Source organism: Sardina pilchardus, chromosome 6 (assembly GCF_963854185.1).
Source record: "Sardina pilchardus chromosome 6, fSarPil1.1, whole genome shotgun sequence".
In the NCBI taxonomy this organism is placed as follows: Eukaryota; Metazoa; Chordata; class Actinopteri; order Clupeiformes; family Clupeidae; genus Sardina; species Sardina pilchardus.
The window spans coordinates 32,963,561-32,978,560 of record NC_084999.1 but is presented as its reverse complement, the minus strand read 5'-3'; the positions used below and the strand labels follow the sequence as shown (position 1 = coordinate 32,978,560).

Sequence of the window (15,000 nt, the reverse complement as noted above, 5' to 3'; positions counted from 1 at the left end):
GTTATGAACTTTGACCTTAACATGACTGGAGCTTTTTATAGATCTAACATTATCCAGTTTCAGAGAGAGACTGTCTATGTGTTGTGCATCCCCCCTCTCCCTGTGTGTGTTGGGGGGTGCTGTGCAATTTGAGAGAAAATGCTTGCTTTTTCACAACCGTTCTCTTCACACAGAATGTGCTGTGCTCCATGCTTTAGTTCTGTTGGGATGTAGGCCTACTGTGTGCTTCAGAATAAACATGCACTTGCAACACACACACACACACACACACACACACACACACACACACACACACACACACACACACACACAAACACAGAGAGAGTGAGAGAAACAGAGGGAGAGAGAGAGACAGGAAGCTCTGAAAAAAAGAAAGAACATTTGACTCACTCTATGAAGTCCCCCTATTCTAGATGACATCATTGCCCCTGTATCCATGACGACAAAGCCTAGTTCGCCCCCCACTCCTACGCTGACATCACACATCTGTGTTTACGTGTGCGCGTGGAAAGGGGAAAGATGTGTGGGTGCGACGTTGTGAAGTGGGCACTATTGCATGCAGGTCAATTGCAATTGGGAAAATTGTAATCGGCATGTATAACATTATTTTTTTGGTTCTTTTGGAGAACTTTTGGATAATTATTTTATTGTATATATTGTTATTTTTTGTTTTTGTTTTTGTTTTAAAAAAAGGCGAGAGATTTACGGATTTGCGGAGAGTTGCGGATTGTTGACATTTTTGGATTGTTGAAAGTGCGCTTGGTGGTCACATACAGTATGTGTCTACACGTGTCGCTTCGTGAGTGTGTGAAAAAGCAAAGTTAAAGAGGCGTACATAATTGATAAGTCTGATTTTCCTAAACACACATGACGCGAGCGATTAGCGAGGAGCGGCCAGACGACAGACGCGGAATATGAGCGTCAATGGGACTAGTGATGTGTGTACTCTTCCCCGCCCGAGAGATGAGCAAACACTGGACACACACACGCACACAGCCCCCTACGCACACAGCCGACTCAAACAGCTGTGCTGGAGGTGTGTTTCTGGGTTTCCATTATGCAATTTAGCTCCGGTAGCGTTCACCGTCGTTTAGGAAATACCCATAATTATGACACGCGATGTTTTTTCTCCTTAGAACAGAGTGTATTCGATGTCCAATCATGACTACAAAGACCTTGTTTATATCATAAAAAAACGTTTCTAAAGATTAAAAAAAAAAATCAATTATCAGGAGAGATTGTATCACAACATCAACATAATTTATTGTTTAATATTAATTTATTAATAAAAACATGCTGACATGGGAATTTGTTTTGGCTTTGTGTGTATGCGTGTCTCTGAGCACCAAGTACTACCAAACACATTTCACTAACTGCATACTAACATCGGGGCCTGCCAGCATCGTCCTCTCTGCATGCACAACTGAACAGAGCACAATCCACCAACCACCCTTTCTCTCTCTCCCTCTATTCCCTCATCTTGCCTTGTAGACATGCCTTGTGTACAGGCTCAGTATGGCCCTGCTCCCCCGGGGTCCAGCTACTCCTCCCAGTCCGTCGGTTACCACGGAGACTACGGCTCTGACCTCATGAACCCTGACTATGCCAAGCTGGAGTTGGGCGCCGGGGAGATCTCGGCGGCGGCCACCACCTCTCTGCCCAGCTTCAACGTGTTTGTGGAGAGCAGCTACGACCCGCCCAAGCCCTCCTGCCTGTACCAGCTGCCTATGGCGCGCTCCGCCATCAAGAAGGAGGACGAGCCGTACGCCTCCGGGCCGGCGCTCTCCATGGGCCAGAACGAGGACGCGCTGGCCGGCGGCTCCATGTACTTCAAGCAGTCTCCGCCCTCCACCCCGCCCACCCCGCTCCCGCCCGGCCCCCCGGGAGGCGCCTTCCTGTGGGAGGAGCCTCAGTCCCTGCAGCCCCTCCCCCAGCCGCAGCGATTCGCTCACTTCTACGAGCAGTCGCCCGCCGCCACCTACGAGGGCATGAGCCTGCAGGTGCGCCCCGAGCGCTCGCCCTCCGACGTGCACGGTCACGGCCACCCGCAGGCGCACCCGCACACGCACATGTACCCGCTGGGCATGGGCAAGGCCGGGGGTCTGCCGTTCCGCTCGCTGGCCACCATGGGGGGGTGCCCGGCACCCCTGCCCTCCCCTCCCACACGGTCCAGCACGGGCGAGGGGACGTGTGCCGTGTGTGGAGACAACGCCGCCTGCCAACACTATGGGGTGCGCACCTGTGAGGGCTGCAAAGGCTTCTTCAAGGTAAGGCTGATACAACCACCCATGCACAAACACCCATATACAACCACCCATACACAAACACCCATATACAACCACCCATACACAAACACCCATATACAACCACCCATACACAAACACCCATATACAACCACCCATGCACAAACACCCATATACAACCACCCATGCACAAACACCCATATACAACCACCCATACACAAACACCCATATACAACCACCCATGCACAAACACCCATATACAACCACCCATGCACAAACACCCATATACAACCACCCATACACAAACACCCATATACAACCACCCATACACAAACACCCATATACAACCACCCATACACAAACACCCATATACAGCCACCCATACACATACAAAAACACAAACATACTGTACAAACTTGACAAAAGCAGATTTATATCACTCTAATAAAAAAGATCTCTTTCTTCTCTCTCTCTCTCTCTCTCTCACACACACACGTACACATGGACACTCTCTCTCTCTCTCTCACTCTCTCTCTCTCTCTCTCACACACACACACACACACACACACACATACTGTATATACATATACATACACATACACATATGCACCAACACACATGTGAATACTATAACTCATATATGCATGTAATGTATTGTATAAAAATACATACACTGGCACTCATTGAAAGGTTATCCTATTCCTAGACTAGTTTTTGTCTAGGTTTTCTGACAGTATACAACTCTGTTGGAACTATGCCAGCAATGCTGGGCTGTGCTGGGTTGAACTATTAGAATGATGGAATGGAATGATTAGCCTGAATACCTTCACACACGTGCACACACAACACTCTGTCACTGTCACAGTGAACCACTAGATTGTTTGACTGTGTCAGACAACATTTGAATTATTTTACCGTTACGATGGCTGTCAATGTCATGCTTAGGAACCACTTTTTTAACTGTTCCAAATCAGACATATGTTGCTGAATGCCCAGAGCCACTGATGCCAGCATTCATGGAATGTGTCCATTCGAAACCCTTCTTGGATTAAAGGTGGACAAAAGGACAATGGCATAGCTGAAATCAGGCCTAATATTTTGGGGTTTGTCCTGTGCATGTCAAAAGAAAATATTTAGAGTATCCTTTTCACTGGAATTTGTATCTAGCATGTCATTAATATCTATACTCGGTAGACAGGTTAGAGCCCTGGAGCACTCAGTGATTGTGTGATTGTGTGTGTGGGGGTGTGTGTGGGTGTGTAAGAAATTTTTTTGGCATTGCTCAATTCAACACGATTTTACAAGCTTGATTACAAGGAAAGTCACACTCCACTAGAGATGTGAGCACGTGTGTCTCTTAGCGCATACCAACGTACTACACCTGAACAACATTAACAAAACAGCAAAAATACTGAACATTACTGACAATCAACAGCTGCAACAGGGAACACATGAATCAAAGATCTCTCTGCGGAACAAATGAGCCATAACACAAAATAGTACTATGACTGAAACGATAAGTGGCCAAACCAGCTTTAATTACTGAGCATCTAAAAACAGAGATGTGGAATAATTCTGAAAACAATCGTTTGGGCTGGGAGCAGTTGAAATACATTTGTGGGAAGTTAGAGCTTTCCCTCAACTGTGAAGAGATTACTTGCTATGTAGCTAAAAAGGAACATACACAACAGAATATCTGTATGGACTATGTATGCATGAATGAAATACTGTCTTTGGGGATTTAGGTTTAGCATTGAGACAGCATTCATTTCACTACAATGAACTGAGGGAGTGACAAAGAGACAGGCGGGGAGAGGTGAGGGAAAGATAATTGAATCTTGCCCGTGGTCGGCGACAGAAATAAATTATCCCCCTTTTCAATTAGTTTCACAATTTGTTTTTATTTAGTAATTAATAAAAGCAGGGGTGGGATGCCAGGGGCTGCAGTAACAATCACACATAGGCACATACCCTCACTCTTACTCTTACACGCACAGACATACACTCACACATATATATGCATATGCACACACACATATACATGCATGCGTGCACACACACTTACACACACACACACACACACAGAGAAATGATTGTTAACTGTTACTAAAATTAAGATGTACATAATCACACCCACTATAGCACACACACACAGACAAACACACGCACACACACACACACACACAGACAAACACACGCACGCACACGCACGCACACACACACACACACTCACACATGCACACACACACACCCCTGTGGCAACACATGAAACTGGGTGTCTTGCCAACACATCAACCAAGTTTGCCTTGAGCAGTTCTCTCTCTCTCTCTCTCTCTCTATCTCTCTCTCTCTCTCTCTCTTTCTACACAAATTCAAATAAGCTTTCTTAACATGACAATGACAAAACATTCAAAGAAATATGTAACAACAACTCATCAGAAACAACTAGTAACAACAAGCTTGCACAAATCTGTTGTCCAAAAGCAAAAATGTGCATTTTTTTTAATCTCCACTCGCCTTTCCTATCTGTTATTCACTTGCCCCACCACACATAATAATCTGAACAAGAAAATGCATTAAATGGATTCATTTTAATTTCTGAAATGTGGTGGAGAAGCTTTTTAGCTGTTCCTTCCATTCAGTAGACATTTTCCCCATTCAAAACCAATTGTTTCCTGTGGATCTATTGTAAATCCACAATTCTATACAATTAATTACTTTAATGGACTACTCATACATATTTAAATATTTTAAATGTAAAATATGCAGACAGTATTTTTTGTTTGATTTGTCGCTAACAGAGGCACAACCAGTAAGATGATTTTGGATGAATCAAATCACATTTCACATGAGTGTCACTAATGCATTCAATTATTCCATCATGTGCTTCTCAATATTGCTCCATTCATGCAATATCACCATTCCCAAGCATACCACCATATTCCTCTCCTCCATTCTCTCCATCCGACCACACTCTCTTTTCTAGATTCTCTTATTCTGTCATTTTGTTGTTTCACTCATGACTCATTCCCTCTCCCACACAGACACAAAATGCCGCACATAATGTTTCTGAACGACCAAAAACAGATAAAAAGATAACACTGGTAATGCAGACATGTGCATGCACAAATTCACAAACACACACACACACACACACACACACACACACACACACACACACACACACACACACACACACACACACTGACTAATGAACAGTTGACTTTCATTTTCATTTTCACAAATGATGTATAGCAGTGAGTGCTATACTGCCCTCTCCCCAGTGAGAGAACTCCATGAATCTACAGATTTATGAGCTATTGTGTGGATATTTACAGCAGGTTCCTGTAAGACAATGATCCTACAAACTCTCTGACACAGGTCATTTGAGTACTCATGCACACATACACACACCCAAACACACACACATACACACACATACATACACATACACACACAGAGAAGCATACTGTCTCTTTTTCCTCCATTTATCTCCACACACTTAACCAATTAACACTGATCATCACTGATAGGCTATAGAAAGTCAGAGACTGTGGAAGGAGAAGAGAGGAGGAGGGGAGGCAGAATGAAAGGAGAGAGGGAAGAAAGAAGAGATGTGGGGATGAGAGAAGAGAAAGAAGGAAGAAAGGAGAGAGAGAGAAGCTAGTAGAGAGGGAGAAGGAAGAGAGAGAGGGAGGGCTGGAGGACTCCCCCCGTGGCTCTGTGCTGTGTGGGACCATTAGCACATGTTACATGTCATGGATCCACAGCGGCGTGTTCCTACAGGCCCCAGGGAGCACTCTGAGCACTGGACCGTGTGTGTGTGTGTGTGTGTGTGTGTGTGTGAGTGCCTGCTCAGAGTGTGGTCACTGTCTTTGCTTTGCGACCCTCTATGCGAGCGCGTCTAAGACTCCGTTTGTAGTTGGGTTGTCATTAAGGACTATGGCTGTCGGATGAGCAAGATGAATGGCTCCTGTCTGCATGATCTCGTCCTCTGTCTCAGCCCTCCTCTCTGTCTCAGACGCTGTAAAAGAGAACAGGTTTTTCTGACTTCTTCTGGCCCTTTGTTTTACAAGCTTCTTCCGCTTGGCTCTTTTTATTTCATTCCGTTTGACCGTTTTAACAGGATTAGACTTAAGGTGCGCCAGTCTGTCGTACACACGCATACACATGTGCAAACACAAACACATGCACACACACACACACACACACACACACACCTGAATGACTGAGAAGTGTGAATGGACTTGAATGGGATGTTGAGCTGTGCATGTTCTGACACTGCAAGCCCTTGATGCCGCCTTTGTTTCCCATGAGGCTGCGCACCACTGCCTACTCCACAGACTCCTCTGGAGGATTGAGCACGTGAACACTTTTGCACTCACTTTTTATTTGTGTCTTAAGCCCTCTCTAAAACCTGTACACATGCACGCGCACAGGCACACACAGGCGCGGGTGCACACACACGCACACACACACACACACACACACACACACAGGAACACTCACAGAAAGAATTTAAGTTTATTTTTTAATTGTCACGAGATTCTATTTATCAGAAAAAAATCTGCTATTTAGAGATGCTCCGCCCACAGTGTCAGACAAAGTTCAGCTCTGCAGTCAATAGAACTGTTGTCTTGTCTCTCTCTCTCTCTGTGTGTGTGTGTGTGTGTGTGTGTGTGTGTGTGTATGGATGTTTGCATCTGCGGATGTGTGTAGCAGTGTGTGTGTGTTCGTTGTCAGGTTGATAAGCATGTCGAAGTCAGTATAATAGTTGTTTAAACTGACTGACCGTAACATACCCGCCGTCCTTGGACCTGTATTTGCATAATCCTGGATTTTTTTTTTTCAGAGCGTAATCATAATGAAATAATTACTCTCGTTCTTCGCTTGTGCGCACTGAAGCGCTGAATGTGTTAATTAAATTAACTGGTCCATTCGCGATGCATCTTTATCAAATGAGAGGAAAAAACATGATCGAGGGCGTGAGTAGGCCTACAAGCGAGACATAGGGCGAAAATGCGCGCATTGTGTGTGCAAAGGAGACCAACCCTTCATATTAGATTAGTGCGGAGAGCGTGCAGAAGAGCTGCATCCTGTTCATCTGATACAACTAATATCACCTAATAAATGATATAGGCCTACTTGCATGGGCTTGTATCTCTATTTCGCTCAATTTCAACATCGTGGTATGTTTAGCTTTTTCTTCACCTGTGGCTGATATTGAGGCCGGAAGAGGTCGTACCGGAAAATAACGGTCATTGGTGTCGGAGATAACTATACACGTACAATGATCAGATTGATTTACCGGGAATAAAGAGAGAGCGCGCTTCAACCACGTGCGATATGGAGAAGACCCGGACCTTTCCGACTCTGAGCCTAATTCGTTTCACGTCCATCCATGAAGTAGGCCTGCAGAAACAATAAGCATATAATAAATATATCATGAAACCACCCCTCTGTTGAATACATAAACATGATATTTATCTTTTAAGGGAAATTAACACTTCGCAGTGAACTGGTAGCTAATTCAATTAGTTCTCTCCAAGCGGGTATTTTATTAAATTAGCACGATAAAATGGGCTACAGATGGAGCTCATTAACTCACCGTTTTGTTTTTCTTTCTCAGTTTTTACTGGCGTGGGATGCGTAAAGACTTGCAGTATTACGCACACCTCGTCCGCGTCGCGTCAGGAAAGAGTCCCTTTGACTGGAGGAGTTCAGTTCTCACAACCCCGATGCACTTCTTTTGGGTTTCAGTTGAAACGGTGTTAAGTACAGGCGGTGGGCTTGTGCAGATCTATTTGATTTCATTTTAATAAGGTCAGTGATAATCGCGGGGCCCCGGCCAGGGAGAAAACAAGTCCCGCAGGGCTCGTGCAAACGCGCGAGCCGCTAAAAAGCCCCCCGGTGGCGCGAGCTGGAGACTGACCCGCGAGCTTCACAAACAATTCTATCACGCGGGGCTGCCTGTCTCTCGGGAGCGGCTTCAGCACGAGCTGCACTGATCCTCATTGTCAGCGGCGCTCGCTAATAAAACTGTCCCTCCTGCGGGCGAAGCATGTTGGGAAATTAATTTTATCTAATTATCCTAATGGCGCGCAAGCTTTTTCACATTGTAATTAAAATCTGACCTGCGAGCTGCTGTCTTCATTCTGAAAAAGGAATTCAATAAATAACAATTTTGGTGCTCTGATTGCCTCCCCCTCCCCTTTCCCCCACTCCTTCCCTTTTATTTGCGCACACAGAGAACTGTTCAGAAGAATGCCAAGTACGTCTGTTTGGCCAGTAAAAACTGCCCAGTGGACAAGAGACGGCGGAATCGTTGCCAGTATTGCCGCTTCCAGAAGTGTCTGAGTGTGGGGATGGTAAAAGAAGGTAAGGCATGGACAACTCACACACAAACACACACATGCACACATCCACACATGCACAATATAAAGTTTCTTATTAGTATATTTTGGATAGTAGTTAATTAATCTATATTCATTTTAGGAGACACACACACTCATGTCATTCTTGGGCTATCTGGGAGTACCACCCAGTGCCCTCTGCTGGCCAATTGAGTTTACATTGCTTGTATAGTGTGGTGCTATTTGCATGTTTGAGCATGTAGTGGGAAGTTTATTTTCTGCCATAAAATGTGTCCCTCTCTGTGTGTGGTTTGTCTGCAGTGGTCCGTACAGATAGCCTAAAAGGCAGGAGGGGTCGTCTGCCGTCCAAACCAAAGAGCCCTCTGCAGACGGACCCGTCCCCCCCCTCGCCGCCCATCAGCCTGGTCAGCGCTCTCCTGCGCGCCTACACACACTCCACCCCCCGGGAGCTCGACTACAGCCAGGTACTGCTGCCGCTCACACATGCGCTCAATATGGAGCTGGGCTCGTCTTTGTCAGAGAAAGCCATAGTGTGTTTTGGTGATTTCTTGACTCAATTCAAGTCAGTGAAATATCAGTAAATTCCGTGAAGGTCCGAATGGTAAAAGGTAGTTTCTCAAGACACTCTCTCCACCATTCTGTGTGTGTAGTTCAGCGCTGTGGAGACCATGGGTCTGTCCGAGGCACAGCAGGTGCAGCTCTTCTACCGCCTGCTGACCTGCTCCATGGAGGTGACGCGCGCCTGGGCTGACCGCATCCCCGGCTTCTCCGAGCTCAACCGAGATGACCAGAACACGCTCATCGACTCGGCCTTCCTGGAGCTGTTTGTGCTGCGCCTGGCCTACAGGTACTTACGGCTGCACACACGTCAGCGCATAGCTCTTACTCACACACAATGCACACATGCCCTCACTCACACGCACACACACACTCACACGTACAAACACACACACACACGCATGCACTCCAACATCCTGATGAGGATTCAGTGTTTATTAGTAGGTTGTCTGTGTTCATGCTGTCTCTGAGTCATCTTGCCTCTTTCTGTGTAGACTGGGAATGTACACACACACACACACACACTGTACATTTAACCGGTTTGTGTGTGTGTGTGTGTGTGTTTGTCCCCTCTTTGAACTGAAGCACCTCTCTCCAGAGTCTCTCCCCCTCTTTTCTTGACTCGCCCCTCTGAGTTACGCTTCTCTTTCTCTCCACTCCAATTTTACTGGTTGCCGTGGTTAGGAGTATTTCCTTGGTGACAGTACAGTGGTAGGCGCAAACAGGAATGTGTGTGTGTGTGTGTGTGTCTGTCTGTCTTACTCCAGACTCTCTTCCTCTGTGTTATAGTTTATTCTATCTTTCTCGGACCCTCTACCGCCACTTTCTGAAATCTTCAATTGTTCTTTTTTTCTTGACATTGTAACATAATTCTCCCTGCGACACATCCATGATCTGTAGCTCCTATTGTAGATGAATGTTTAGAAGTTGTATGAGCACATATGTGTGTGTTTGAGAAGATGTGCACACTCATCAAAGCGTGAGTGAGTGTGTGTGTGTGCGTGTGTGTGTCTGTGAGGGAGACCAAGAATTATGATAATAAGAAACAGTCCTCCTCACCCGATGCCAGGATTGTACAAAAAAAAGTGTGTGTGTTGTGTGTGTGTTTTAGGAAGTTTTTCTTCCCAAATTGGATGATTTGGTTTAATTTTGAAATGATGTGCATCTGCGAAAGCTTTTCATTAAAACACTGAAAATAAACCTGCGAGGGTCGGGAGAGAGAGAGTGAGCGAGGTAGGGATGTGGGCCGAGAGGGAGAGCTGCATGGGAGGAATGTTTACTGTGGAAACTGGGGCTTAATTAGCTCCATCTCCCTGCTTTCATCTCGCCTGCCCCAGCCATGCTTCTTATTTGTCGCCATGGTAATTGTTTCCGAACTCCACGTCTTGAACACTGACCCTGAGAGCCAATCAGATCTGCGTCAGTACTCATATGACCACCCCCTGGGGTTGCTATGTCACCAGAGGGTGAAAGTGTGTGCCCTGTGTGTTTATATACGCCATTATATATATATGTGTGTGTGTGTGTGTGTGTCTCTGTGTGTGTGTGTGTGTATGTGTGTGTGTGTGTGTGTAACCCCCCCCACACACACACACACACACATACACAGGGAAACAGACAGAGCAGATTAATTAAAAGATGTGACATCTTCTGAACTCCATCAAAGGACACTTTGAACCTGGTACCTAATAGTGCACAGATAATAAAATATTTACCTCTCTCTCTCTCTCTCCCTCCCTCTCTCTCTCTCTCTCTCTCTCTCCCTCTCTCTCTCAGGTGGGTGCTGCCGGAGGAGAAGCTGGTGCTGTGTAATGGCTTGGTGCTGCACCGGCAGCAGTGTCTGCGGGGCTTCGGGGAGTGGCTGGACTCCATCCGAGACTTCAGCGCCAACCTGCAGAGCCTTGGGCTGGACCTGACCGCCTTCAGCTGCCTCTGTGCCCTGGTGCTGCTCACAGGTAACACACTCTCACCACAACACACACACACACACACACACACACACACACACACACACACACACACACACACACACACACACACACACACAATTACACTTAGCCACGCGCACAACATAGTGCCTTATGCGAAAGTTTTCAGGGAGGAAAACAATTTTGTTTGAGCCACGCAAATACTGTAATTAAAGCCTAACCACTCTCTCCGAACTAATACATTTGACATTTTCATCAAGCGCTTTTGTCACTTTATCTAGCTCATCAAAATAGTTTTATAACTTTTTTAACGAACAAGTAAGCCTACAATCACATGGTTTTGTTTTCGCCGATTGCAACCCATAGACTGAGGTTTATGTCACGATAAAATGATGACACGCTTTTATCGAGAATAGATTTGTAGTCTATTTTCAGCTCAAGGTCAACCAACATCTCTTTGTTGCTGTCTTTCACTTTCTATCTCTCAGACACACGCATACACATAGGCACGCATGCATGCACGCACGCACACACACACACTTACTTAGAAATCATTTGTGTGTGTATTTCTCTGTGTATAAAAAGTGTGTTTGCCAGCACATGCAGGTAGTAATGGAGGAACATGTGTCCATACATGATAAAGATGATCATGCACAGACACATATGCAAACACTCACTAACATGTTTGATGATACACACAACACTCGCTGTCTCTCTCTCTCCAACTCCAACACTGGGTATACACTTATGCACGCAGGCTGATTGCATGTCATTCTCTGCTTGCTCTAATCTATATTGAGATTATATGTTGGAATACTTCAGATTTATGCAGATTTTTGGGAGGAACAGGAATGATTTGAGGCTCAGTTTTAGACAAACATGTCATCTCCATCACACAGACGCACACAAACACACTCCCAAAGCCAGAGGAGTGAGTGGGAACTGTGTGAATATCAGTGCAGGATATGTGTACGTTCGGGGGGCAGAGTGTGTGTGTGTTTGGAGAGCACTTAGCTCTGTAGAGGAATTGAACAGCACTCAGCAGAGAGCGCCACTAGACGAGACCTCCTTCCTCCTCTACCCCATCTCTGATCTGTCCGTCCCTCCGTCTCTCCCTCACTCGCTCGGCCTATCGACCCTCCTAAAAGTGTCAGCTGTGAGGACCATTGATCCCACTCTGCAGGAGAGCGGCAGAGAGAGAGAGAGAGGCAGATAGAGAGCGAGAGACAGAGAGAGAGAGAGGGAGAGAGAGAGAGAGAGAGAGCATTGATGGTTGCCACACACACAGAATCTCCTTGAGGCATTTTAGTTAGTTTGTATGAGGTTAACAATGATTTGGATTTAGTTATACAAAGACAAAATGTGCTGGTGTGTGCGTGTGTGTGTGTGTCTAGGGGGATGGACAAGAGAGAGATGTAGAGGAGTGTGTGTGTGTATGTGTGTGTGTGTGTGTGTGTGGGCAGGACACTGCGTTCCATCTCTTCTTCGCTGATGAATAGATTAGTCTCACATTTAGGAGCCAGTGGCTGAGTGTGTATATGTTTATGAGTGTGTGTGTGTGTGTGTGTGTGCGTGTGTGTGTGCCTGTATGTGACATAATAGATTGGCCTCACATTAAATGCCTAGTGGGTCTGTGTGTGTGTCCAGTCGCTGTCCAGGCTGCAGGGTTGCCATGGGAAACTCAATTAGCTTTGCTCTTAATGGGGCTTGTCTGCTTACCACCCAGAATAATCCAGCTAATTGTTCAAGTACTTGTGTTTAAGTCAGCCTGAGAGGACGGGCCATGTTTGCGCGTGTTGCTCTCTCTCTCTGTGTGTGTGTGTGTGTGTGTGTGTGTGTGTGTGTGTGTGTGTGTGTGTGTGTGTGACTCTTTTTGTAAGTCGTGCGTTTGCCCTTGCTCTACTACTCTCGCCAATTCAGTTATTTGTTTCACTTTCGTATCTCTCTTCTCTCCTTCTTTATCTTTTCATCTTTTCTCATATCTTACTCTTCTCTGCTCTTTTTCGCTCTTTTGCTGTCTCGTATCGTTACGCCTTTGAATTTTTTTTACATCTTGCTCCCAATCGAAACCTCCTTTTTTTTCTCTGCGCCATTTCAATTTAGTTCAATTCAATTTATTTCAGCTCAAACTAAGCATGTTTTATTAGACACCAAAAAAACTGTACTGGAACAGGAACTCTTATCATTTTTTTTTTTGTTTGTTATTATCGTTGTTTATTATATTGTATTATATTAAATTACATTATATTTATAAGTATGTTTGTTGCCATACACAAATAAATATGAAATATGTCCCTTGTCTCTCTCCACAGATCAGTGTCCTGGTCTGAAGGATCGGAAGCGTGTGGAGGAGCTGCAGAATAAGGTGCTCTGTTCTCTGCGGGATCACCTGAGCTTCGGCTCCAGCGCTGGCGGGGCCGCGGCAGGGAAGGCTCCCCCCTCGCTGAACCGCGTGGTGGGGGTGAGGGCTGAGCTCCGGACCCAGCGGACCCAGGGCCTCCAGAGAATCTTCTACCTGAAGCTCGAGGACTTGGTTCCTCCCCCTGCAGCCATCGATAGGTTCTTGGATACACTGCCCTATTAGAGCCCCCCCCACCCCTCGCTCGTCCAAATGCAAAGACTTGCCCACTGTTCCAGACGGGGGGGTGCCATCATCAGCAGAATTAGCTGTGGACGACAGGACTTTTGTCTGGAAGGAGGCCGCACTACAACGCCCATGATCTCCCATATACGCACACAGGACGTACGATATCGGTCGGAAAAAAGAAACATACAAACCTACAACAACAAAACAATCAGAACATTTCTTATAGTCGGTACGATGGAGTGTGCGTGGGTGGGTGGGTATGTATGTGCACAGACATGTGTTATGAGTGTGTATTTTGAGCCTTGACGGTGTGAATCTGATGTCACAACACAAATTCACACAAGCCCCTCCTCATCACTCCTACTCAGACGTGGACCCCCTCTGCAAGAGACTCTATCTGTCCACGTGTGTCTTCTTGTATTGTGGCCCAAAACAGAACACAACTCACCATTGTAAACACATGCAAATAAAAATGACATACAAAAAAATGCCCACCCACACTCAGTCACACACACACACACACACACACACACACACACACACACACACACACACACACACACACACACTCAGTCACACACACACACACACACACACACACACACACACACACACAGACACACACTCACATCCACAAACACACGTTCGTAGAGCATAGGCAGAGAGGGTAGTGAACAGCTCCTGCGTATAAGTGCAATTTCTGAAGTGCTTTCCCCACAGGATCACACTGCAAATCCAGCTCTGTAGTTGACATTAGCTGACATGAATACTAAGACTCCGTCCTTAGAGCCACTGCCCGCAAGGCCAAAGGTCGGGGCCAACCACAGACAGCGCACAGCACTGCGCTGTGCCGCGCTAACCTTTCTACGACAACGGAGCTCCTCAGAACTTGAATTTGCTGTAGTATTTTTATATTGAAAATAAGACATGAAATAAATAAAAAAAAAACGCAGAAAAAACGTAGGGCTTCAAGACGACGGAACACCAGTGTGAGTCAGTGGGAGGGGGAGGGGGGTTACTGAGCACTTAAAGAAAGATACAGAGACACAGAGAGAGGAAGAGAGGGAAAGAGGGAGGGGTGGAGGGAACAGAGGAGGGAGGAGAAAGAGACCGAACGAGAGATTGGGAGCAAGAGGAGACAAAGGAAAGGGAGGAAGGGTGAAGAGAAGGGGTGATACATTCCGCATTAATATGTCTTTTGTATGTTTATATCATTGATGCCATTTATTGACAATGAGGACTTTGTTGTTTTTGATTTGTACAGAGGAAGAGGGTTTGTGCATGGGTGTGTGTGTTTGCGCTTGCCTGTA

At 46.0% G+C, this 15,000-nt stretch overlaps 1 protein-coding gene across 2 annotated transcripts in view; it reads left to right on the top strand.

Annotated features, from left to right (window-relative positions):
- The window catches only part of nr4a3 (nuclear receptor subfamily 4, group A, member 3), a 20,087-nt gene that overhangs the window by 4,798 nt on the left and 289 nt on the right, over positions 1-15,000 (top strand). For both annotated transcript variants that reach the window (XM_062539571.1, XM_062539570.1), the window contains 6 exons: positions 1,492-2,267; positions 8,492-8,621; positions 8,918-9,081; positions 9,268-9,464; positions 10,952-11,130; positions 13,416-15,000. The exon at positions 13,416-15,000 is cut by the window's right edge and continues 289 nt beyond it. In XM_062539571.1, coding sequence (XP_062395555.1) covers positions 1,494-2,267; positions 8,492-8,621; positions 8,918-9,081; positions 9,268-9,464; positions 10,952-11,130; positions 13,416-13,687 — 1,716 coding nt within the window. In that variant the 5' untranslated portion in view covers positions 1,492-1,493 and the 3' untranslated portion in view covers positions 13,688-15,000. The remainder of the gene's footprint in view (positions 1-1,491; positions 2,268-8,491; positions 8,622-8,917; positions 9,082-9,267; positions 9,465-10,951; positions 11,131-13,415) is intronic.